The sequence below is a fragment of the Gastrolobium bilobum genome, unplaced genomic scaffold, assembly GCF_033153095.1.
Source record: "Gastrolobium bilobum isolate Gb01-03AN ecotype WA unplaced genomic scaffold, APGP_CSIRO_Gbil_v1 utg14484, whole genome shotgun sequence".
Lineage (NCBI taxonomy): Eukaryota > Viridiplantae > Streptophyta > Magnoliopsida > Fabales > Fabaceae > Gastrolobium > Gastrolobium bilobum.
In genome coordinates, this window is record NW_026898077.1 from 336,363 (window position 1) to 361,656 (window position 25,294).

The window sequence follows — 25,294 nt, forward strand, 5'->3', positions numbered from 1 at the left end:
GCCCAAAGATTAGGACATTTCATCAATAGGGACATTTATCAATAGAAATATTATATGTCAGACAAAATTTTTTCTCCTATGTCAAATTCTCTTTCTCTCTTATGATATGTAATACTCATTATTATTAAAACCGGTCCGGTCATTGACCCGGTCGAGGTACTGGGTCACTGGTTCAACTAGTGGGGTCACTAGTTCAACTGCATGACCCAATAATTATATGCAATTTTATAATTTATATTAAAAAATTATAAACATACTTAAATATCTAAACAAAATCATAAAAATTTCAAATATTTTAATATAAAAAATAATAAATGATATATTATTATCTAATAAAAAATCAAACAAAAATATAATGATCGTGATACGGGACTTTAGGTTAAGAAAACGACATCTCTAACTATAAATCAAATCAAAATTTTCTGCATAGTGCATAATTGAGATAATATTAGTGTTGTATATATGTATATAACTTATGCAAGTCAATAAGCAAAAAAATATTCAAATATGTCCATTATGATTTTTTTTTTTAAATTAGATTTTTTTTGGGACCGGGTCAGGTCACCGGTTAACCGACCGGGTCACCGGTTTTCATGAAAATCGGTCGGGTCAGACCAGGTCGCACCGGTTCTGATGCATAACCGGTTCGTTGCTTCAACCGGACCGGTTATATGACTGGTTTACCAGTTCCCAGGTCGACCCGGCCGGGTTTCATAACACTGGTAATACTTCCATTACTGGAATACACTGAATATAGGTGCAATAAATATACTTAAGATTTATTTCTTTCGTGAATAAATCTTTGGTACAATTATTGCACCAAAGATTCAGTGCATCCCACCAATAGAAACATGGGAAAACTTCAAAAACCCCGCTATAAGTTTCCTCAAAATCACTTACCCCCTTCCTAAAAAATTTTAATCAGTTACCCTCCTACTTAAAATTCCTTTATCATTTACCCCCTAATTTAGTTTTCCATCCAAAATTTTATTAATAGAGTTAGATTTTTTTAAAATACCAAAACTACCCTTAATAAAAAAAGAAAAACAACTTGAGGAAATGATCACCGTTGTCGACCACTATTGGATTTTCTTCATGGGTTCAATATGGGTCATAGGCTAACGGGAACTCAGATTTCTAGACAGTTAACCATCGTAATATCTAAGATTTCAGAGAAAATTACTCTACAGGTTTTTTGTTTATTATTTTTTGGTACGTACTCTGGAAATTTTTTTGGCACAAGAAGGTTAATTGACAGGGGAAAGAGACATGCTATCTCTTAGTTAATTTGATGATATAAAACATATTTTACAAGTTTTTTCAATGAAGTTTGTTGATGTAAAATTTCAATTTCTCCCAAAAATTAAAAAATGGCGTTTCCGTTTCCCTTTCAGCTTCACATTTTGGCTTATTCTTAACATGTTTCATTCACTGCTCAACATCAGATCCCTTAATTTTTTACTGCTGTTAACAAACCTACTCCTTGAGGCGTCCCAAAGTGTCCAATTTTGACCTGAATGATGGTACCTTCACTAATTTTGAGTTTCACTGCATTTTGGTTTCGATTCTACCTTAAATATTTTTCTGTTCTATTTTCTATTTTATTTTTGTATTCTTCTGTAGTTGCTTGCACAATTAATGGAGGCTTTTCTCTCTCGTTTAAAAAACTATAAGAATACGTTTTCGTGCATTGGAATTGAAAAAAATCATGTGAATGAATTCCAATGATCGAATAGAACTATGAAATAGCTGAAATGGCAAAGGAATAAATAGCTAACATGGCAACAGAGGATGTGGCCACACCCACATCGTTTCCTCACGTTGTTCTTTTTTTTTTAATTAAGGGTAGTTTTGGAATTTAAAAAAAAATCTAACTCTATTAATAAAATTTTGGATGGAAAATCAAATTAGGGGGTAAATGATAAAGAAATTTTAAGTAGGGGGATAAATGATTAAAAAAATTTAGAAAAGAGTAAGTGATTTTGAGAAAACTTATAAGGGGTTTTTTGAAGTTTTTCCTAGAAACATTATACGTCAGACAAAATTCTCTCTTCTTTGTCAACTTCTCTCTCTCCTCTAACGTGTAATAATTCTATTAATGAGATGTACTAAATTTAGGTACAATAGATATACCTAAGATTTATTCCCCTTTCGGGTAGTACAATTTAACCTTCCAAATCCAAGTAATTAATGTACAAGCAATGCCGACAAGAGTAAAAAAAAGTCGAAGACTTGGAATTGGAGGAGTCAGGCAACTGGCTGTAATGGTATGCAAGAAAATTGTCAGGTAACAAAATGGATGGTTGAAGCAATGGAATCTTCGTGTTACATGTTCCAAAACCCGCTTTACCTAAAACAGTGGTGTCTTCTCCTTTAACTGATTTAAGGGACCGTTTGTCCGAACTTTTTTATCCAAAAGTTGTAAAAAAAGATATTTCTTTTTTTTTGAAATACTAAAAAAAGATATTTCTAACTTTAAATTTGTTTGGATGTTGTTTTTTAAAACAATAGAAGTTATAAAAAAAGTCAAAAACTACTTTATTTAGAAATTAAAAATTTAACTTAAAAAAAAAATAGAAGTCAAAAGTCAAATATTTTTTTCAAAAACTAAATATTTTTATAAAATATAAGTAGCTTTAACTTTTGTAAAAAATACTCTAAAATAAAAAAGTGATAAAAGCTACTTTTACTATAAGCCCAAACAAAATTTTGAAGAAAAAAGCAATTCCAAAATGCTATCATGGTGTACTTCAATTTCTTACGGGACAATATCATTTGACATTATATCAAATATTAATCGTTGATTTTCGTTAATCTAACGATTATAATTTATTGAAAATTAATAAATATGACACAATAAATTATAGCCGTTAAATTTATGAAAATCAATGATCGAGAATTAATGTCAAATGTCAAAAGATCCTGCCCCATTTGTTATTATTATTATTATTATTATTATTATTATTATTGGATTTAGATATGAGATGATTCTGGTATGATTTTTGTTAGCCAACCCATCTAAGCTTCGAACATGGTGTGCTGATAATGGTGATGCTCCACTTCATAACATGGTAAATTCTCGGGCGTTTCACTTGTATTGATCAAGATTGGTGAATTCCTTAGGGAAGAAATTTACTTGTAGCTGCGATTGATGAATTGGTTATCAAAACCGAGCTGAGTTAAACGTTTGCGGTCGCAGTTGTTGAATGTTACAATTACAAGCTGTCCTTGATGTGACAGATTTCATGCCAACATAAAATTTCCAAAATATCTAGCACTATTTTGCAATTTGCATATAAGTTCTTACTCCAAATAAATTGAAAGCAAATTAAACATTTTTAGATCTGTAACACTATATATACAACTCCTGAATATGCACCATCATTGCTGGACACTCAAATGTATACCCTACCCCACCACCACTCCTTGTTTATATTCATGCTGCTTGCCACTAACTTCATTATAGTAGTTTCACCTATCATTGAATTTAGCTATATCACATTGATTTTTATTTTTATTTTAAATTATTCATCAATTGATCGATTAATTAACTGATCCGGTCAAGCTTGATGGGACTACAAGAGCACTAAAGCAATTTTTACCAAGTTTTTAACACAAATACATACTCAAAACTCATTGGTTAAACTGCAACAACCTCATACCATTAGGAGCCCGTTTCTTTTAACTTTTAAAATAAGTAACTTTTATCTCTTCTTTATTTTAAAAGTCTTTTTTACAAAAGTTAAAGCTATTTATATTTTAAAAAAATATTTATTTTTTAAAAAAAATATTTGACTTTTAACTTCTGCTTTTTTAAGAAGTTAAAATTTTTAGCTTCTGAAAAAAGTAGATTTTTGACTTTTTTTGTGACTTTTGCTTTTTTTAAAAGCAGATATCCAAATGAACTAAAACTGATAAGTGCTTTTTTTTAAGAAAAAAAGCAGCTTTTGAAGGAGAAAAAAGTCCATCCAAACGAACCCTAGATACATGTGCTTATCATCACATTGATTCTACAATATAGGAAAGCAGAATGCTGAATATTCCAGTTATAAGATTCAATATTTAAAAAAAAAAAAAATCGATTACACTTTTTCCAGATAAAAATTGCATGCCGACGCAAAGTTGCTAGTATGTTCAAATAGCCTTGCATTGTGAGCAGTTTCAGGTTTACCAACAGGTGCAAGTAATTTGAGCAGGAGAACACAGTAAACAAGTTGATTTCCACTTGTTTCTGAAACCAAAGGAAGTCAAATTCAATTTCCCACCTTCCCTGCCCCAAAAGAAACTCCAAAAACAAAGAAAGAATAGATAGGGAAAGGAAAAAAAGTACATCTATAATTATTTCATTGACAAATCTCATATCAACAGGCTTTTGCTTTTCCATATTAAATAAAAAATCTCTAAATTGAGACACACACCTAATAATGCTCACCTAGCTTTTGATAGAAAATTTCTGGGAATAACCAGATATGTTCTTTACATCTACTTTATGCATAAAATGCCCAAAATGAAAGACTAAACCCCATTGCTAACAGTTGCATCATCAGTCTTCACCCTCCGGTAAAATAGAACATATGCAGCAGCTGTGTTAACCTCATCTTCACTTATGGGTGATATGTGGCTGTCATCAAAATTGTACCACCTGTTTTCTTCTAAAATCTGCATATTGGGAAAATATCAGTCAGGCTGCAATGTTGCTAAAAGGAAGAACATTCTAGATGCTGAACCCTAGACAGAAATAATCAAATCGACTTCAAAGGATTGAAATTTATCATCTTCTTACCTTAATATGTGCAGTGTAATGCCCACTACCCATGCTACCATAATGGTTTGTAAGGGCATACAGTTCATACAGTTGGCGGCGAGAGTTGTTTTTGTTGGCTATGTAGTTTGTTAAATCAAAATCATGTATAGGAAAGTTAACAAAAGTCTCTAGTTTATGCTTCATGGACCTACTGTATGAGAACCTCTTTAAATGAATGACCAAAACCTCTGGGAGTCTCCACAAATCAAGCTTTTTGCTTGCTTGTCGTCTCTCTTTGCATTTGGGACAGTACCTATATCAGATTTAGATACATAAAATAATATTAGCAATTGACATTCAAGTATTGCCCATTCTCTCTTTGACATATGTAAATGGAGAAAAGTTTTCTTTTTTAGCAGCAGTTATACATTTTTAGTCCTTGTCGTGAGATTTTTTAGCATTACAAGATCTAACAAGAAAAGCGTGTAAAAGTTCAAAATGTAAATCCTTTATTCTAAGGTTGAATTGGTATGAAGACAATTTATTGTAGAAAGTAGTAAATTTTTTAGGGAATCACAAGCACAATTATTAATCCATATTCAATTTGAATATTTGCCAAGCATTAGAAATAAAGATATGAAATGAGAGTAGCATTTATGGCATAAGTGAATTGGAGGACGGACTAACCACATATCTTCAGGCACCAGAGGTTCTTCACGCAGAAAAGCTTCCAAGCAGGTGTACAAGGAGAGAGGTTCAGTACGAGCTTTCTTGGTTACAGGCCCATATTTTAAAACTTCTGGCAAAGTCTCAAGTGGATGAGTATCATACTTCTCCAGAAGCTTCTGAGACCAATCCATATACACAAGAACTGTTGTTGATGATGGAGACAGTTTAACAACTTTCTCCTCTCCCATTGAAAGATCAATGCAAGCATTACTATCATCTACCAACAAAAGAGGTAATGTTGGTATTGGTGGTGCCTTCAAATTGGTACTCACCTTATTTACTGAATTTGACACCATGTTGGCAGCACATGCGTCACCAGACGCAGTGACACTACATTGGTCAGATGTTGCTTTTGGGATGCTCGTTTCAGAAGTAGCAGCCTTTTCTACATTGCCACCTTTCCTCAGCAGAGGAGAGAGCATACGATTAACTATTACTTGTATATCACCTCTTGTGATTGCATCATCACATGAGATCAATGAAACAATAGGTGTTCCATATGGTTTCCATCCTGATATTGTCTGTGAGTCACTATTCCTAAGAAAAAATTACAACAATATATCAGAAAGCAGTTTAGCAAACAACATGACAACATACAAAATTATGCCACTATGATGTTTCAAGGCCGGGATGACATATGATACCACAGCCAAGTGACTCTGCCATTTAAATTTTAATGGGTCCAGATCAAACAAAGAACACGGTCAAATCAAATCAACCCTAGAAAATACTGCATTATAGTTATTAACCACGACATAGACTGTTTTCCCTGAATCCCCTTATTAGTAAAAGAAAAATAGTGGTGTAACAAGAGTAAGCATCACTATATTTACTATTTTAAGACAAACCAGACTGAATTCTTTGGCAAACATAATTACTGTAAGCATAACATCTAAATGGAAAAAGCACATACTGCTCTCTACGGCGATGTATCAACTGGAGATACTTTGTGTTTTTGTCTATCTTTGGAATCTTGTAAACAGCAAGATGGTCATCATCTTTGATTGTGGACAACAATTGAAGGGGATCTTCAAAAAATCTATGAATCAAATGGTTTTGTATCTGTGAATAGCATATTAATATAACACCCGATTAGAATAAAATTTACGCTATAATTCCAATACATCTATTTAACTTTTATTCTAGTATGGTACACACCTCCACCAGCAATAGCTTCTCATTATGCTTCAATGAGCAAGCATTGCTAAGTGCCTGGATAAGATCTCTGCATCGTCCCTGCTTAGGCACAGTTACAGTACAAGGAGATGGCAGGGCAGTTCCATCACAAGTAAAAACTGTCACTGTCATGGTTCTACTGGTGGTGGATTGGAGTGGCAGGGAAAGGTACATAAAAGGATCAAATGTGACAGAGACTTTATTGCACACTGGACAAACCAAAGTCGACTTGTATTGCCCCTATGAAATGAAAAATCATCAGAAATATATGTTTTAGGTGAACTTGATTAGGAACATATAAAATGTGAACAGATATCATACACAAACAATTTCTGACTGATAATCAAGAGACCAAAGTTTAAATCATGGACAAACAGTGGCATCATTGAACATTTTCTTAATTAAAGTTTCTGGCGTAAGACTGAGTAAGCTATAAGTCAAATATGTATTGTAGAGTATAAAATCACACACGTAGTCAGAAAAAATGATGTCTCTAATCATATAAACACCCCTCCCATTGGATAAACTACAGTTCTTTTCGCGAAAAGTTCACTATGCTCCTAAGAGGAAGAACGACAATAGTCAAAATAATAATGTAATCCCACATTTTTCCCAGTAAAATCATCGTAATCCTACATTTTTTTCCCGGAATTTCATTTTTATCATTTCAAACAAAAACAATCCATAAAGCTTAAACCCTTTAACGAACCAAATTGGAATCATCAAATTTTCTATTGTTATCCCACCACATTCAGAAACAAAGGCCTTGTTTGCTTCTGTTCTTATTTTTATGTTTTTGAAAATCGTTCATAGAATTGTTTCTTAGAATTATTTTACAGAACAGAAATATCAAAAAACCTATTTGATGAGTTTTGTTTTGAAATAGTTTTAAAAGCTTTAGGACACTCCGGTGGCAGTGATGGTGGCAGGTGGCAGTGGGTTTAGCAATGATGGCGACGATTGCAGTGGTTTGAAATGAGAGTAGAGAATCCATGAAAACAAGAATAAGAAAACAAAAGCAACTAAAATATATTCTTGCTTTTCTATAGTAAAAACAAATTGTGGAGAATAAGTATTCAACACAATCAGATATAAAAAATGTTTTGTTTTGTGTTTTAGTTGTAGGAAACAGAAAACTGTTCTCTTGTACAGAAATCAAACAAAGCCTTTCCAACTTCTCATTGCCCCATCACTCCTGATTTGGTAGGACACAAATCAAAGTGATGATTATCAAGCTGCTAAATTGGTAGCTCAACACAGCCTCTAAAACAATTTGTAGAAAAGGTAATTCGAGGGGGAAACTTACATTTATGGTGGAAAAAATGGAAAGCAAATTTTCTTAACAGAGCCCACCCGCGGCATTTCTTATTTTTAAACTACAAAAAATATATTTTACCTATTCAAAACCTTATTCATTTAAATTTTATGACACCTGTTTCACAATTTTGGATACTTGGAACAGATTCTCAATAATTTTACCAAACATTTTACTAATAAATTGTGCAATCCAATCTTTATTTTTTATAGAATAGGAAAAGCAATAAAACCAGCAAAGTAAAATGTCAGTTGAATATAAGAAATCCTCGTACAAAATACAACAACCAAGTATTACTTCCCCAGAGAGGGGCAGCTACATGGATTCTAATATGCATTGTACTCAATCCTATGTCATAAAAAATGCCAAAGAGATGCAGAGAATCACGAAAGAGGCCAAAAACGTTGCTTCATCCCAAAACATGCACCAATGGTACAGACAACAGAGCACACTGCACAATGGCATGCGGCTATTCTCAGTTTACTCTACTCAAAACTCATGAAATGACATAAAAGAAGCTGTTACAAATCTACCAGACAGACAGAATAGTAGACATAAGATTCCCAGCAATTCAAACCAATTTTATCACTTTTTTACCATACGAAAATATTAACATTCTTTCAGAATGTCTACAGCACAATAGCCTACAGAATGTAGATAGTAGACCCAAAAAGATCCTTATAATGCTACTTTAGAGGACCAAGGCTGTTGTTTACCACTCACTGTAGGAATTAGGAAATATTAGGAGCTGTATAAATCAGAAACAGAAGGAAAGGTGACAGAGAACATAAACGTGTAGACACCTAAGAACAGAATTATCAGAATATTATGCGGACTCATCTCAATGGATAGAATGAGACCCTAAATCATATGTAGAAGTAACAAACAAATATACAGATACAAAAGGGTTAATAGAATATAGGATTGAGCGACAAAAGAAGAGTCACAGTAAACAATTATTCAAGCAGCCATATCCAAATTTGAGATCAAGGCTCAATTGAAATATACTAAGTAATATAAGAAAGCAAAACATGATGGAAAATCTACATCAAGAAAAGAAAGTGTATGTGGTCTCGAGATATAAGAAATTTACCCATTGAATGAAAATATAAGTTAGCAAGTTAGAATATGTGGAAGATATCTCATAATATCATAATTATAACTTATAATAGTTTAGAGTATCTTAAATGATATCTTACGATTGGTTTCTGAATTTCATATATTTCAATATTTGTTTCTTTATTTAATTAGAATTAGGAGTCTACTACTGGTATAAATAAGGCCATAAGGGTATTACTTTCTCTTTTATAACACATCCTTTATATCAAATAATAATCAATTTCAGATTATTCAGTCTTCATTCTCTCTTTTCTTCCTTTACTACCCAAATTCCTATAATTTTAACAAGCAACAATATCATAACTGTAATACCCCACATACAGCAGTATTCACATACTGAAACATCTTGATTACTGGAAACCGAAAACTTCGGTTAAACATCATATTTAGACAGACTGGGTTAATCATTTATGTTAATATTTATTCAAATGACATTCTATGCAACATTTCCAGTTCACCACGCAAGTTAAAGTTGAATCTGAAAGGTTGATATTCAACAATATCAAAATTTACTAATTATTCATTTGACTCACCTGGCACACATCAACAATTATGGAATCATTACGAGCAATATGATTTGCCCAATACTCATCAGCTACTTCTTCATCAGGTCGACCATCAGCATCACGAGACTTTATATATGGTTTGTGCTTTACACGATTCAAGTCTTCATGGAGACCATCCAGCAGAAATGCCAAAAGCTCCTGGTAAAGTAATAAACGAATGTTATTACATATTACACCATGGAAATTAAACAGCGGGGAAAACATTTCAGCCAACAAGTGAACCTGAGAATCATGCTGATTGTGCCCACTGAACTGAGGTGCAAAGCGAGCAAGCTTTGCTTTAAAAGGCCGAGGAGCAATTGGTGTTCGGCCAGGTGCCCATAGTTTTCGAAGCAAATCACCAAATGCTACGGCTAGTTCACCCTACATAGTGGTAACTTCCATTCAGAACAATAACTTGTAATTATAACAGTTATCATGTGGTTGACTAAAAATCATTCCCCAACCAAATCAAGTCATTGAAGGATGGCACAATAATGAAACAGGCATTCAAGCAATATGAGGATGATACGAACCTTGAGAAACCCCACATTAGTCACCCATATAACTGATGTAGGATTCCAAGTCCCATACCTTGGAGTAGGATCGTAACAGAGGACAAAGTGATTCTATAACCCAAGATAATAACTCTCTTACAAATGCTATCAAGCTAAATGAAGATGATGTTTTTCCATACAAATGCTACCACAAGCACAGACTACTCAAATATTGTTTTATTTAAAAAAGAAATATAACCCATAGTGAACAAAATGGAGCATTTACGATAAAGATCTTAAAAACCAACTTCATGACCATAGATTAAATTTTAGGCTTTATTACCCTTCTGGACCTCCTACTTTTAGAAAAAAAGTTAAATATTTTTGCACTCTAGATTTCAATTTGAACAACTAGGAGGATGACATTATTCAAATTTAAACCAATTGGATGGATCAAAAGTGAACTTAAGCTTTGTTAAAAATAAAACCTGCCTTCACCCTAAAGTTTAAGCTTTTAGAATAGTTGAATCATGACATGGCATTAGAGCCTCTATGACCAAGTAATCTAGAGTTCAATCATTACCACCCACATTTTTCTAAATAAAAAAGTTGGAATTAAGCAAAAAGTAGGTGAGCCCGTACATTATTCACACTTCAAGCCCATATGACTCTTGCATGAGGAAGCATGTTGAATATAAAACTATTCATGTGCCTTCACCCGAAAGCTTAAGTTTTTGGGATAGGTGGCTCATGAAAAACCTAATATTATATATCATATATTTAATGAAATTTAGAAACAATTTTTTATCTCTAAACCAAGTTCTTGCTCTAGAGGTTAGCCAGATAAAAAAATATGGAGAGAAAAGGAAATAAGTTCATGCTTACTGATTTTTAGATAATACTTACAACCATGCCCAATGGATTTTGCCAATTTATCTCTCGATGATAGTCCTCCCTGAAGTACCTAGCAAATTCTGGTGTATGAACAAGGCACTGTATTGCACTATTCATGAAACAGGTATTGCCAAGATTCAGCAATCCAGTGAGACCACCGAATGAACCTCTTGTGGTGACACCACTGGTTCCATAAGGGTTTTCTACATCTCTGACTGGAGAATTGAGGTTCTGAGACGAAGAAAGCTCCGTACTGTAGCCTCTACCACCCTTGCTAGCAGACAAACCACCAGCAATTGATAAGCTTGATTTTGGAGGCTCCACAAGAACAGAACTTACTTCCCTTGGTGCAGATCCATTTTCTTGAGCAGAAGTTGTGCCATTTGTATTGTTAAGGACCTCAACGAGAATCTGTATGAATGTTATCATAATCAAAAGAAAACAAGATTCTAAAAATGTAATATATACATAAAATTTGGTAAGACTCACATCCTGATCCATTTGTAAATTGGCATCATCAAGAGTTTGGTCCATGTCATTCATCAAGGCATGCTTCCGACGGGCATAGTAATCCCAAATACACACCTACAATGGAGGCAGCTTTTTGTTACTACGCGCCAAGGGGGGCGGGTGGAGAGTGAAAGAAATAGAAAAAACAGGTTAAAAAAATTAGAATTTCAAGAAGTAATCATGAAGTCTTTACTTGGTCCGACTGAAGATCAAATATTTCACAAGCTTTTCTGTGAAGCTGTCCAATGGTTTCCTGCCCAAAACATCTCAACTCTAAGGTAGATATAGCATGTATAAACTGAATTACACTTGTAAAGGAACAGCAAGAAATGTTAAAGATACATTTATCATGATTCATTACTTTCTCTCATATTATACCTTCTTGCTTATTCTTATAGAGGAACGATCATTTTTTGGCAACACAAGTAATTGAAGCCGTAAAGGATACACCTCTACTGTCAATTCTGTCTGGGAAAGGCCTGAACTAATAACTTTCCTTGCCAATGTAGGTCCACCACCATACCTAGTTGAGCAGGAAAAAAATCAGGCAGCTCACATTAAAGCCCAGTTAAAGATTTCATCATCTATAAGTTAGTATCTATTTGTAAATTTCTTAAAAAACCGAGAAAATCAAGAAATCTAAAAAGAAAAACCATAAAGATAATATGCACTTTTCACATTTTAGATGAACCATAGATGACCTATCTAGCAATCATGCATTCTCACCAAGTAAATAATTGGTTCCAAACTTCTTGGGGAAGTAATACATAGTCACGGCCTTCTAAAAGAGTATCATGAATCTCAATAACCGTAGTAGAGTCCTCTGACACTGCATCATCTATCAAATCAGAATTATCAATACCAGCTGGCCTCTTTAAAGCACTTGAATTGGCCAGATCACAATGTTCTGAGAAGGAAGATCCATCGTATGAATTGTTCGTCTGATCTTGGTTTACATATTCAATCCAATGTTGCCACCATCTGCATTAAAACTATCAGAAACAATTTCCTTCTTATCTAGTATAATTGCATATTTGTGTGATGTCATTCAAACTAGACCAGTTAGTCTATAACCACAAAATATAGATAAAAGTAAGAACTAAGAAGTAGTATGCATTGTATTTCAAGACTAAGTTAGGTTATTGTTAATGATAAAAATTCTGTCTTTTTTGGACTCCTCATCAACAAACATATGAAGAAAGGGGCTGATATTTTATGCACACAGCTCTTTTTCCAACGAGACATGTTATGTGCAAATCTGTATTTTGTTTGGGACAGAGGATCAAATTGAATTGCTTTTACATAGTCAAGCAGCTCCTTTCCTTTGGAATATCTCGTTCGCAGTTCTAGATGAACCTTGGAAGGAGAGACTCATACTTGGAGCAATTTGTCATGATTTGGTTTATAGATGAGACCAACATTTTGTGGCAGCGTGCAGTACTTATCTTCCATCAGATGATGATTGGATTGTGGAAAACAAAGAAGATTTGGAAGATGTAGAAGTAGACCACTTTGATTTGGATGCTCCGAATGAAGACTTGAATGAAGTTGAAGAACGGGAACCTATTAACTTAAATGACTTGGACATTCCAGATTGCGTTGATGAACTTGTTAGAGGAGAAGTGGAAGAGGACATAGCCATTGATAATTTTAACTTGAATGACTTTATGTAAATTAGAGATGTTTAACTCTTTTCTTTCCTCTGATGTTTTGTTTTTATGCATTGTCAACTCTATATGCTATGACTTATCTTACTTGACTTATGTTATGACTTTTATATTATGTTATGAGTTCGACATATGTTATTTTGCATGCATATAAATATGACTAAATATAATTTTATATCTTAGGTAGTAGGATTTATGATCTGTGTCAATTTTACAATTTACGAACCTACCACCCCTCCCTATCCTACTTAAGATCTCAATTTTGATAACATTGGTTGCCACCCCAACCCGGCATGGAAACAAAAACCAGTAAGATTTTCAAAAGAATAGAAAGAGATAATACTAAATACTAATAAAACAAACACTAAATGTATTAAACATCAACAACATCAACATCAACAACACCTTTATCTCAAATTAATTGGGGTCGGTGGTAGATGAACCCAAATGAAAGATACAAAAAGGTTGAAACTAAATGTATTAAACAACTGAATAAAAACATAAACTTCAAATTATAATAATCCAGACAAAATGCAAGTCAAGGAAACAATGCAACCATAGAATCTCGAAGAAGTCTGCACAATTAGCAGCAAAGAATTCATTCTTTAGACCCTATACCTCCTAATATCAGGATGCATAACGTTCGAGCTCAATAACCTTCCCCCAAACAAAGTAATATACAGTATTTACTCGTAAGATAGCGCAGCGTCATAGTAAAAGGTTCAAACAACACAGCAAAACTATACCATTGTCAATTACCCAAACTGCAGCTTTCTAACAAAAACAACTGAACACCAAGCTAGTTCATTGTTAGACAATGGCTGCAGCAGTTACACTTACACCTGAGTAAAATTATCTTGGTTGAAAAGAACCCACCCAGGACATGGCACAAGATTGTTCTACCAAACAATGAAGCAAACTTGCTTCCCCCCCACCAAAAAAAAAAAAAAAACCACCCTCCCAAAAGAAAAAATGAAAAGGGATTGAGGGTTATGAGCATTGTGCAGTCATAATCAAGGCATCATTATTATCTATCAGATTAAACCAGTCTATCATTATAGCAATATTTACCTAAAATTCATCCACCATCTCCCAAAAATTTCATCTCAAATGAGAACAAAATAAAGCAAAATTCCGGTCACGACAATTCTGGGCAAAAAAAAACATCTGAACAAATTCTGGGTATATCCTATTTTCTCAAGAGAATGAAAAATTTGATGTAATCTAATCAAAAAAATAAAAAAGGTGTGAACTTTGGGTCTGACTTTGATACCCAGTTACAAAAGGGAGGATTTTGAGGGTAAGGAAAGAAGGAAAAACCTCTGGGTGATTAAGAAGAAGGTGTCTCCTTCTTTACTGCTAGCTTGAGCAGAAAGAGCAATGTCTCTGATCATGATCCTCTCTTCATCTGGGCTGAGCTCAGAGCTGCTGCTGATACACATCGACACCTCTGTCATCTTCCTCTCTCTCTCTACTCAATCCAAATTCCTGTTTCTTCTTCTTTTCCCTTTTTTTTTTTTTTTTTTGGTTTGAACAAATCAAGTTTCAGAGGAAAAAACAAACAAACAAAAAAACAGAACAATGGAAGAATCTCCGATGTCTAGAAGTACAAAAGCATGTCTTCTACTGCCTGCGTTCAAAGTAATTAGCTGAGGGGTTTCACCTCGGTCCCAAGGAGTTCCACACAATCGCGCTATTTTTTATGCCCACTTACCCTTGCAAATTTATTTTCATCAAAATTGTATAGATATTAGGGTACTTACCCATGCGACCAAGGGATAATTATTTACTCTCTATTTAATTGGGGATAGGACTGTGACACACAAATAATGTTACGCATAATGTTACGATCACATCTTAACCGTTGATTTTCGTCAATCAACGGTTATTATTTATTGTGAATTAATAATTAATTAGTGAGTTTGATATAAAAAATGACAACCGTTGATTGGCGGAAATCAACGGTTAAGATATGGTCGTAACTTTGTGCGTAACATTATTTGAGTGTCACAATATCCTATCCCATTTAATTTTGAGATAAAATCTTGTATTTAAACATATGATAGTATTAACATATAAACAAAGGTCAAAGGAGATATAGTTTTTCAGATCATCTCATGAAACAAAAAAACATATGGGACTTATTATATGAGATTATTTATCTTATAGGTTCCTCGTTTCTGCTGTCACTGCTGATGGAAAAACTTGCAGCAAATATATTATAGTAGGATACGGAGCCGGATCTTGAAATTAACAAAAAAAAATAGTATACGGAACCGGATCCTGTGGAAGTAAGTGTTGCTACAAATTTTTTGATCTGTAGCAACCAGAGAGTTATTAATGCCTTATCTTATATAATATAATAAATATATTTTTCATAAATAAATTGTCAAATCACTTTAAAAAAAATGCTAAAAAAATTATATTATTTCAAAAAAATTACTGAAAAACATTAAAAAAAATATCAATGGGGAGCTCTCTTCCATATGTAAAACGATAAACTGCATCATATGAATAAAAGATATATTTTTTTATGTTGTAGGAAAAAAATTACCTCATGTTATAGAAATAAAAGTATAAATGGAACCCACAGGTAAGAAGAGAGAGAAAAAAGAATGGTGGGACCCAACCCCTTTTTGTGTGTGTAGGAGAGTTGTTTATCTCATGTAAAATGAGATAAACATAACCCTATGAATAATGCCTTCAACAAAATATAACAAAATCGCATCGAACTCCGAAAAAGCGTGTAAAAAAAAAAGCAGCAAAATGTGTAACTCGAACAGGAATAGTTCCCTTGGCTGGCTCACCAACGGAGGGCTTTTAAATTTTTAATATCCCAATTGGTATTTGATTTATGATATTATAGGCAGTGACACGGAGTGTCGCCCCCTCCCCCGCGACACTTTCACGATTGTGCCAAGTGGCACAATCTCATTATTTCCGATATAGTAAGATTTCGGAAGGCAATAACTTTTTATTCAAGTATCTAAATCAGATGATTTTTTCATTTTACATAACTTTTTGAGATCTACGTAATGACACTTTATTTTTGCTCTAACTTTTTTTGTTAGTTTTGTTTTCTTCACAAAAACAAAATTTGAAATTAATTATTGTTTAGCAGAGGTGCTGCTGCAACTCTAACAGATAAAATTATTGTTGCAAATTTGAATTTGAATCTAAACGCTCTTGTGATTGTGGAATTATTGTTGCAAATTTGAAATATATTTATGGAAGATAAAATATGTCAAATGAGGTGTCATTGCGTATATCTCAAAAATTTATATGAAATAAAAATAAATTATCTAATTTAGATACCCGAGTCAAAAGTTACAGTCTTTCGAAGTTTTACAATAACAGGACTAATGAGATTGTGCCACTAGGCACACTCGTGTGAGTGTCACAGGGGGTGGGGGCGAAACTCAGTGTCGCTGGGGTCCCCCACGACACTAAACAACCCATATTGGTAAATATCAGTAATCAAATACCAAATTGGTACATTAAAGGGGTAAAAATCCCTTTTAGGTCAAAGAGCCTCCCTTGGCTGATTGAGGGATATATTTTTAATATTACGAGTGTACAGAATTTGATACATTTGCTTACTAAATAGGGAAAGTTTGAAGGGACATAGAGAAAAATATTAAAAAAAGGTTAAAGTGAAAAAAAAATTACTCGTTTTAGTAAACGGGTATACCAAAATCGATACACAAGGTGTACCAAAAGTTTGCTCCTGATTGTGATAGGTTCTCCTCAAAATGTTTAAATATCAATGAGCTTGTGGTGCATTAATGTTGATTTTCATTAATTTAGAAGAACAAAATGGTCTCGAGACCCAGCTACTAAAGGGTAGTTCGAGCTTAAACAATAATTTTGAATTTGAGTCCTAAGAACGTAATGTTTTAAATTTGATAAAGAGAATTTTGTCAATAAAAAAAAAGAACAAGAAGCGGAGCTAACAATAAAGTTGAGTAGAGAATCTTAATCACGATGAAACGCCAAAGATTGGATTGGTTCTTCCTTCTTCTTTGTCAAGTATTCAAACGTATTGGGAGAAACAAGCACTACGACAAAAAATTATATCCAAACTACCAAAAACACTTTCAACAAAAAATTATATCCACACTACCAAAAACACTTTCACCAGTGAAAACTATGCTTATACACGAGAACATTGTTTTGTCCTCCAAATTCGACATGACAACTACAAAACAACCTCATAGTATTATGTTAATTTTTTACATGTTTAATTTTTTTTCTTCTGAAAAGTCAGAATGATTTTTTAGCCTTAAGAAAATATCTCAAAACACATTTTTTATTCGAATCATTGTCATAGTCACCTCAAACATCATATATTATTATTCAGACTCAAAACATCCTAAATGTCATAACTATTAGAGAAACTTACTACTTATGGAGGGGGATTGTTAAGACTTGGCCAACCATCGTAGAACACTTGAGGATTCTTTTAATGAATAATGATAACACTCTGTTTTGGTTTGACAAATGGGTGCCAAACTTTGCTCGTTTGGCTAATAATGCACTACAATAAATACCAAAAAGGCTCATTCACTGGAAAACGTCATGTGCAACATCAAATGGGGATTGGACTTGGACACTATTTAAACACCTCATACTAGAAGAAGCTACCTTCCAAATCAATAATTTACTGCCCCATGGGATTAAGATATATAGGACCAAATAATATGAAATAGGTCCAGAAGTGACAAATTTTTAATCAAGTTTGCATACGAGATCCTATTGAATCTGAAGCAAAATCAATCAAGAATGGTGAACAATAACAAATACGTTACTTTCTTTGGCTTCTAAAAAGGGAGAGTTCATTTATAAACGATAGACAAATAACACATCATGTCTTCAATGTCTCTCTCACATAGAAGATTGTCTACATGTTGTACAAGATTGCACCTAGTCTTAAACCATCTAAAAATCTTGTTAAGTAGGAAAAGTGTAAGCCTTTATTCATGACATCTCCAACAAAGTGGCTGGATTCTAACTTGATTAATAACTGTAACAGTAATGCAGGGGAAAGTCAGTCGCTCCTTTTTGGAATTGGTTGGTCTGGTCAAAGAGAAACAAGCTTGTGTTTGAGAACAAAAGCTCAATTGAGTATACACTCATGCACTAATCCATATATTATAAGATAACGAAACAACATCAAAATATCAACTAAAATTAGGAGGCTTGTTGGACAACCTAAGAATAGAACAACTTATCTATAAGACTTCTCCAACTGAGGACAAGGTGAAGGTGAATGAATGTAATTGAGTCTATTGTGTGGACAACAGATAAGAGGCGATAGGGCAATAAGGAACAACTCTGACAAGTGGACAATAGAATTTTCAAAAAAAGTAGGTTGAGAAACACACTTATGGCAAAGTTATGGAGTTTCCCAACTAGTATCAATCTGGCTTGGGAATGAGGTTAAAGGAATATATGGGTGGGAGAGATCTCCTTGGTTTCTAAGGAACTCATTCTGCATAAGTACCAACCACAACATCTCATTTCTCCCTAAACCCAGCATATCCATCGACTCCTCTTGATATCTTGGAGTGTTCATATTTCTCACACCTATTGATAAGGAAATAGAGTGGTTGATTGGCTTACCACACATGCACACAATCAAGACTGCAACATCCAGCACTTTAGTGTCCATCCCAAGGGCTATGTTTCTCTTTTGATGGATGATGTAATAAGTGTAGACTTATCTAGAATATAAATTTGTTAAATGTTTTATTATTCCACATGTATAAAAAAAGCAACTTCAAACCAATACATAATGACCACAACAATTGTAAATTGTTGGAGGCTAAAGAAATAAATCAGGTAAAAATTAAAGTAAACAACTCAGAAAATAAATAAAGAATAGCAACAGAAATAAATGGCACACAAGACTTTGAACGTGAAAAACTCAATGTGAAAAAAATAAAATAACGGAACCTTTATCGGTGTCCACCTAAATCTCCACTATCACCAAATGATAATAAGGGGTATACAAATAAAAGGCTCTTTCTCTCTATAAAAATAGAGGAATCAAATAACATTATCTTAAAGATGGAAACCAAGAGAAAGAATAAGGAAAGAAGTTACCGATAACGCTCCAAAGGGGGGAAATAAATTTATAGCTCTAGATACCTCCAAATCACAAAGCGACCATTGGATATGAAGTACCATACACCACAAATACTCCCCGAAAATTTGAGCTCATTATGAAAAAATCTCATCGTTGGATTTGCAAAGAAATCTTCTTTCTTTTCTCTCTCTTCTTTCTTTTTCTTTATTCTCAGTGGTGTTGTTGTTCTTTGTTTTCTTTCTCTTAAGTGTGGCGCTCACATTCCACACAATACAATTCTTTTTTTTTTCTTTTAAACTTAGGGCAACTAAAGCTAATTGGGCATGTTCCCACCAAACTAAAAAACAAAAACATAAAAGGGTCGCGAATCTAACAAATCTCCCCTTCCTTGACCATGAGGAAGAAAGCCACAATCTAAATCTTCTCTTGGAGTCCATGTATGCAAGCCCCTTGCACAACTCAAACTCCTCTCTAGTAATAACTTTCGTCAGTATGTCAGAGGCATTCTTGTTAGTGTAGATTTTCTTAATCTTTAACAACTCATCCTCCACTACTTAACATAGCTATGGTATCTCACGTCAATATGCTTTAAGCAAGAATGATAAGGTGAATTCTTACTCAAGTCAATGTCACCCTGACTATCACAGTAGATCACATATTCATCTTGCTTGAAATATAGGTCTTAGGTAAATCTTTTCATCCATATCATCTATTTTCCAACTTTTGTAGCGATGATATACTCAACCTCAGTTGTAGATAATGCAACATATTTTTATAGTTTCGACTATCAAGACATAGCTACCCCTGCAAAAGTAATCAAGTACATAAAGGTAGACTTATTACAATCAAGGTCACCTACTATACCAGAATTTGTGTCCCTTCCCAAGATTGGATTTATGCCTCCAAAACATATCATCATGCTTTTGAAATAAGACTCTATGATGCTTACCAATAATTCAGTAATCACATGTATTTAAACGCATACATTTGGCAAATGAAAATAAAGACTTCTTTTCCAGTACCTTCAGACCTTTTTCACTCATGTGTCCCAATCTTTTGTGCCATAAATCAGGTGAAGAATTATCATCTACTGCATTCAATCCACTTTGACATATCTTCACTTTGCTCTTGTATAAATTGCAACAAGCATCTCCTCTAACAATCACCAAAGACCTCTTAGTGAGCTTCCATTTTCCATTACTAAAAGTGCTCTCAAAACCTTTTCCATCCAATCTCTGATATCAAATTGAGACATAACTCAGGAACATGTCATGCACCTTCTAGTGTCACCGTATAACCCATGTTTGTTGTTATGCAAAGATTTCCCGACAATGTTGTAGAAACTAGTATTACACATCTTCACATTCTAAAGTATCATTCCTTGTACCTAGTGAAGGACTCCTTAGTGAGAGTAACATGATAATAAATTCATGTATCAATCACCCACACAATCTGGTTATCTGACATGTCCAAACAATAATCTTTCTAAAAGGAAAAAGTAACAATGCCTCATCAGAAGCTACAATAGTGGTATTTATATCATCATCTTTCCTCTGGCTACTACATTCATTTTTTTTCTCTTTTCTAATCTGACAATTCCTCTTAATATGCCCCTCTATGCCATAATGGAACATTTGACTATTTCCCTAGATTTTGATATGTTCTGTCACTTTCCATGACTCTTTCCTCGACTGCGGCCTTTGAAAATTTCTCCTTGGTCCTTCCTCTGTTCTTTGTGAAAGTGTTTGTGCATCATTTGAACCCACAGACTTTCTTTTGCTCTTTTCATTAAATAATGCATTGGTAACTATACTCATTGATAGTTTACCCTCTGGAGAAAAATTACTGACATATACCACTAATGTCTCTTAAGAATCTGGTAAAGCGTTTATCAACAAAGAAGCTCGAAGTTCAGCTTCAACTGTCAACTTCATTGTGGCCAACTGATTCATTATACTTTAATACTCATTAAGATTTTCACTGATAGTGATATTATCCTTGTACTTCAAGTTTGTAAGTTTTCTCATCAAGAATGCTTTGTTCCCGTCTATTTTCCTCTCATAAAGAGTTGTCAACTTTTTCCAAAGTTCTTTAGTCGATGTCTCATTTGGAACATGATGAAAAACATTGATATCCAACGACTGCCTAATTGTGTCAATTGTTTTTCTATTCAATTTTTTCCAGTATGCATCTAACATCTTCGATAGTCGCTTAACATTACCTTCAACAAGCTCATATAAGTCTTTGAAAACTAAATAATCATCCATCATAAGTTTCCAAATCAATGAATTTGATCCATTAAGTATAACAATGGTGCTCGAACTATCTTCCATATTAATTTCCACCACAAACACCCACAACTATGAACTAAGACTCTTGAAACTACTTTGCTAGGGATAAACAAATAAAGCAAGTGCAAATTGAAGCAAACAAATCATAAAACAAATTAATAACAACAATAGAAATAAATGGCACACAAGTCTTTTAACGTCAAAAACCCAATGTGGGAAAAAAATGACAAGACCTTTATTGGAGTCAACCAAAATCTTCACTATCATGAAATAATTTTAATGTGTGCACAAATAAAGTGTTCTCTCTCTATATATATAACAATAGAAGAATCAAATAACTTCATCTCAAAGATGGAAATCAAGAGTAAGAATACAGAGGGAAGTTACTAATAACGCTCCAAAAAGGGAAAATAAATTTGCAGCTCTAAAGATCTCCAAATCACAAAGCGACTATTGGATATGAAGTATTAGATATCACGAACACTCCCCTAAAATTTAATCTCATTCCACCAAAATCTCACCATTAAATTCACTAGAGAAACCTTCTTTCTTTTTCTTTCTTCTTAGTGGCGCTCCTGCTCTCCGTTTTCTTTCTCCCTTGTGCGATGCTCACATTCAACACACTACACTTTTTTTTCCTTTTAAACTTAGGGCAACTAAAGCTAATTGGACTATAAGCCCACTAAATTTAAAAACAAAACAAAAAAGGGTCATGGACAACACAAACCTAGTATAATTCAAAATTATTACTTACTAGGCTTCCAATAAATTTGTTGGACTAAAATTGTGTTTAACTTTATAATTGTTGTAATCGTTTGCCAACTTAATTTCCAAAGTTGAAATAAAATTATTACACTTGAAAACTATTGATTTTTACATCTTAATCAAAATCACTTTTATAAGTTCAAAGATTAAAGGTTTGGTTTAAAATTTATTTTTAAACAACTCACCCAAACAAACAACTAATCATACAACATAAAGACTAGCATTTTCACTTTATAGAAAGTAATCGAAGGCAACTATTAATGAAAATATAGTTGGTGAAAAACTCACCTCTATTAAATACAACATCCAACATATCTTAGATTATTTCATATTATTTACTACCATATTAGTTTTTATATAAAAAAAATACAAAAACTACTATAACTAGACGCATCATAATTTATTAAACTTTTTATGTCTTCTATTTCATAACATCACTTTAATATTTTTAACATAAAAATATTCAAATCCTAAAAAAAATTCATTGCTAATGACTTAAACACAAAAAAATTATTACATTAACCGCTTCCAAAAAAACTTCCCATGCAAAGTTTATTCGCGTTATGTAAAGTTTCCACCTTTCATGGTTTAGATATTTTATAATTTTTTATATAAACTTTTTCTTGTTTTGTAAATATTAAAGTATTATAAAATAATACTTATATAAAAATGATAATATAATTTTTTTTGTTAACGTTTTCTAATGCCAATATTCTTTCATCATTCATATTTATTTTTCTCTTATATTTGAGTTTTTTTTTTAATTTTAACCAATATGATGCAATTAGTCTATTCTTGTTGTATCTTTTTTTCAAGCAACTAAAGAAATATTGGTTTGTTGAATCCACTTATGTTGGGATAAGGTCTGTTTGATTAGTGCGGAAACAAGATAAAAACTTCAAGACGAGTTCAAGCAATTTGACATTTGGAGTGAAACCTATTAATAGGTTAGCCTAGTTTGCATGAAATGGAGAGAAAGATAAAAAAAATTCATCGATTTATAATGTGGAAAACTCTTTCAAATGCTGAAAGGTACAAATCACGGGACCTAGGCAAAAAAATATTTCACTTTATGAATAATAGGATTACAAGAGTTCTTCCTTAATATCTCAATAGAGGATTATACAATTCTTCACCCTCACAAGGATGTAATACACAAAGTTCTTCTCTTCTCAGAAGAGGTATATAATCTATCTTTCTCTCAGGAGGAATTTGTTACAAGTCCCACATTAGTTGCCTATACAACTAACGTGGCCTTTATAAGGTCTTGGACACTCTCACCCTTTAAGCTAGCTTTTGAGGTGATGACCTCAAGGTCCGTAACAATTGGTGCTCATGTTTAGAGTTGAGACCACATAAAGGGCTATTTATAGGCTGGATTAAGGTGTCATACCTCCCAAAAGGTTGTTGTACTGAATACTGATAAAAGAGTGAAAAGAAGAAAGAAAAAAAAAGAAAGAGAAACGCGCTGGAGAAAAATGAAAGTCAGAGATGAAGATTCTCTGAGGAAGAAATCTAATGCAATCGCTGAAGAAGAAGGAAGAAAAATGCAAGTCAGAGATGAAGATTCTCTGAGGAAAAAACCTAATGCCATCGCTGAAGAAGAAGAATACCCTGTAAAGTAGGATTCTCTATCCCCTTTACAGAGAGAAACACTTGTGTGAGGCACTTGTAAATATATCCATCCTTTAGAGGGTCAAGTCCTCTGGTTATTGAGTTAAGAGAATCTTTTACAAATCTCATTATTCATAGTGGATGATTTTCTGGATTTGGTCATATAGTTTTTACTCTTCACATCGAAGAGGTTTTCCCTGTTAAAATTCTTGGTGTTCTCTTCCTCCCTATCTATATTTTTGATTTGTTGTTATTGTTCACTGTCGCTTCCGTAGGCCGACCAGAAGAAGGCCAGACTAATTGAATCTGAGGCCGAACTTAAAATTACTGGGCTCCGAGACACAACAGTGGTGAGGCCACAGAAAGGGTTACCTATAGGCTGGATTAAGGTGTCATATCTCCCAAAGGGGTGTTGTACTGAATATTGATAGGTAAGTGAAGCCGTCAAAAGAGAAATGGTTACCATTGAGTCAATGTCGATAGAGTGAAAGCCGCCGTGGACGTCGGCCCTTAAAGGGGATGGTAATATTACAAGTCCCACATTAGTTGCCTATACAACTAATGTGAGACACCCTTTCAACTAGCTCAAAGGGTGAAAGTGTCTAAGACCTTATAAAAGCCACATTAGCTGTATAGGCACCAATGTGAGACCAGTAACAGAACTCCTAAACAAACTATCTAACCTTTCTCTTTCTGATTTAATCTCGTTATATAGATGGAGTAAACATATCATCTCTTCTTCCATAATCTTCTTCGTTTAATGAGATGGTTGCATTTATTTGGATTGTTGTTTAGACATAGAGTCTTATGACCAAATAATGATAGCCCAGTTGGTGTTAGAGAACCGAGCAGGTGGGGGTGTGAGCATGTGTTCGATTCTCTACTGTACTATTTTTGGAAGGAATTTAAAGCCTTAATATCGGGACCTACCTTGAATCAGACTAGTCGCGAAGCGATAAACCGATTGGAATATCTTAAAAAAAAGACATGGAGTCCTATGCATTTAATACTCAGCATGCTCAGTTGCCAAGACAATAAAGGAGGAACAATCCCCATTAACTTAGTAGAATAACAATCTTTCTTATATCGTGGTACACATACATGATTTTTTAATTTTTTTGTGAAATAAAGGCCAAAGGCCAACACAAAAAAGCAAAACAAATAAAATAAAAAACTAATTCAAAACTCTCCTCCTTCTATGAACAGAGCTAAAATCAGAAAAAAATAACCATCTAATTCCTTGAAGGGGAGATTGAAATCTCAAATAGTCTTCCTGATCAGGACACTGAAGAGGAAGATTAGCCAGCCAATAAGCACAAATGTTGCCTTCTCTATAGATA

At 33.5% G+C, this 25,294-nt stretch overlaps 1 protein-coding gene across 2 annotated transcripts; it reads right to left on the bottom strand.

The window, feature by feature from the left end:
• Positions 1–3,990: 3,990 nt before the first annotated feature.
• LOC133312703 (ubiquitin carboxyl-terminal hydrolase 5) lies at positions 3,991–14,716 on the bottom strand. 2 transcript variants are annotated; one of them, XR_009751721.1, is made up of 14 exons: positions 14,517–14,716; positions 12,256–12,510; positions 11,908–12,052; positions 11,723–11,782; positions 11,509–11,604; positions 11,032–11,430; positions 9,872–10,012; positions 9,617–9,787; positions 6,632–6,889; positions 6,387–6,535; positions 5,432–6,010; positions 4,784–5,057; positions 4,433–4,659; positions 3,991–4,231 (listed from the first exon to the last, which is right to left on the bottom strand). XR_009751721.1 is itself a non-coding variant. In XM_061513948.1 (13 exons), exons 1-13 carry the CDS (start codon positions 14,651–14,653, stop codon positions 4,516–4,518), a joined length of 2,808 nt encoding a protein of 935 aa, XP_061369932.1. In that variant the 5' UTR covers positions 14,654–14,716; the 3' UTR covers positions 4,372–4,515. The 2 variants fall into 2 exon arrangements, 1 of the variants encoding a protein (XP_061369932.1); XM_061513948.1 differs by lacking the exon at positions 3,991–4,231 and having other exon boundaries at positions 4,372–4,659.
• Between the last annotated feature and the right edge of the window lie 10,578 nt (positions 14,717–25,294).